This window comes from Charadrius vociferus, unplaced genomic scaffold, assembly GCF_000708025.1.
Source record: "Charadrius vociferus isolate BGI_N301 unplaced genomic scaffold, ASM70802v2 scaffold662, whole genome shotgun sequence".
Lineage (NCBI taxonomy): Eukaryota > Metazoa > Chordata > Aves > Charadriiformes > Charadriidae > Charadrius > Charadrius vociferus.
Window position 1 is genome coordinate 953,921 of NW_009647412.1, and position 1,750 is coordinate 955,670.

At 41.1% G+C, this 1,750-nt stretch overlaps 1 protein-coding gene across 1 annotated transcript in view; it reads left to right on the plus strand.

Moving 5' to 3' along the window:
- The window catches only part of RNF135 (ring finger protein 135), a 6,200-nt gene extending 4,961 nt beyond the window's left edge, over positions 1 to 1,239 (plus strand). The window contains exon 6 of the mRNA XM_009880245.1: positions 704 to 1,239. Within this exon, the coding sequence (XP_009878547.1) occupies positions 704 to 1,239 (536 nt within the window). The remainder of the gene's footprint in view (positions 1 to 703) is intronic.
- The last annotated feature ends 511 nt before the right edge of the window (positions 1,240 to 1,750 follow it).

Below are 1,750 nucleotides of genomic sequence, written 5' to 3' on the forward strand. Positions count from 1 at the left end.
TAATGAAATTACCATGAATTCATCAGATACTGCAGCATAATGCAATGCTATACCTGACTGCATTCGCAAGATAAAAAGGAGGTTGTGGCTTGAGGTGGCTGCAGGGTCTGAGTTGGTGTAAGGGCAGTTACCACACCTTACTGGTCTACTGTTTTAAGCTGTAATGACTCCATTTGTTTGAATTCTGCATCATTTTTACAGAACTATTTTTACAGTCAACACACAATACTACAGCTGTAGCTAAAAACACATGAAAAAAATGTTTTTTCTGATAAAATGTGCAAGAACGTGTCCCAGTGAACAGATGACTATGTCAGTTTTATTAAGGGAAGCATCCCATTAGTTATTAGCAAAAGGGTATTTTTTTTAATAAGATTGTGATTAGGAATAAAATTCATCCTGTAGGGTGGGCAAGTACCTTCACCTTCCCACTGGAGTGCATGAGTCTGTCATGGATATTTCTTCAGTTGTGCCTGTTAAATATTTCAGTATGCTCAGTACACAGTCATTAGTGTTTGGTTGAGGCTTCTTGCCGATTTGCAGGCTTGAGCTTTGATTGAGGTTTATTGTACGGTCATTGGTTTTCATTTCTGTTCTTGAGTAGGGATGCACATCCACTGTTATTTAGGATGTGTGGAAATACTGAGCTGATCTCTCTTCTTGTTGCCTGCAGGTGAGAATGTTTTTCCTTTCTCTCTTCTAGGGGCAGCTGATGTGACTTTTGATGTCACAAGAGTATATGAGCGCTTAGCAATCACAGCCCAGAATAGGACAGTAATGGTTTCCAGCTCCCCGACTGATTATGAACCATTACCCAACAGATTCTGCATCAGCCAAGCGATGTGTTCCCAGAGCTTCTCTGCTGGGTGCCACTACTGGGAAGTAATTACCAAGGACAGCAACGGATGGGCTGTTGGAGTTGCTCATGAAATGATTGGTAAAAGGGACAAATTAGGAAGAACGGAGCATTCCTGGTGTGTAGAATGGCTAGGTCCCAAAAAGCAGCTGTCAGCATGGCATAGAGATCAAGAAACTTTATTACACAAGGAGAAACCATTGAAGGTTGGAGTTTTGCTGGAGCTACAAAAGAAGACTGTGTCCTTTTACTCCATCACTGACAAAGAAATGCTTTTGCATACATTTGAAATCAGTACCTCAAATCCTCTTTACCCTGCTTTCTGGCTATATAGTCTAGAAAGAAATGGATCTTTAACTATAAGTCACACAAACAAGGGATAAAGCGTGTTTAGAAAAGTGCTGATTTTGGCTGTGACTGCAGAGCTTCTCTACAAGCTTCAGTGTTTCACACAGGAATTTATCAAGGAGTGTGTAGTGACCCAAGCCTTCCTGGAAATCAGCAGCCGATACTACTTTGCTTTTCTTCATGCTATGCTCTGATGTAGCTATACTTCATTAAAGCAATTGCAGTGCATGCTAAGGGTGGTAAGCATCCCTGTGGGAGTGAGGTGGATTTCTTAAGCGGCTTTAACTAGCGCCAAGGTATTCCTAGGAAGGAATGCACCAAACAAGCACTGAGGTTGGGGATAAACCCTTCCCACGGCCCTCGTTTTCCTACATTGATTCAAAAATTACAAGAGAACAGGTGATGCCATTTCATTCTGTCAAGTGAGTTTTCTTTAGGGAGATCTGATTGAGTAAGGAATGCTCAGAGGGCAAGAATGTTACTGATCTCATGCATGAAAATCTTTAGTGTAAGTACGAAACTACAGGAAATGAGCTTTTTTATTTG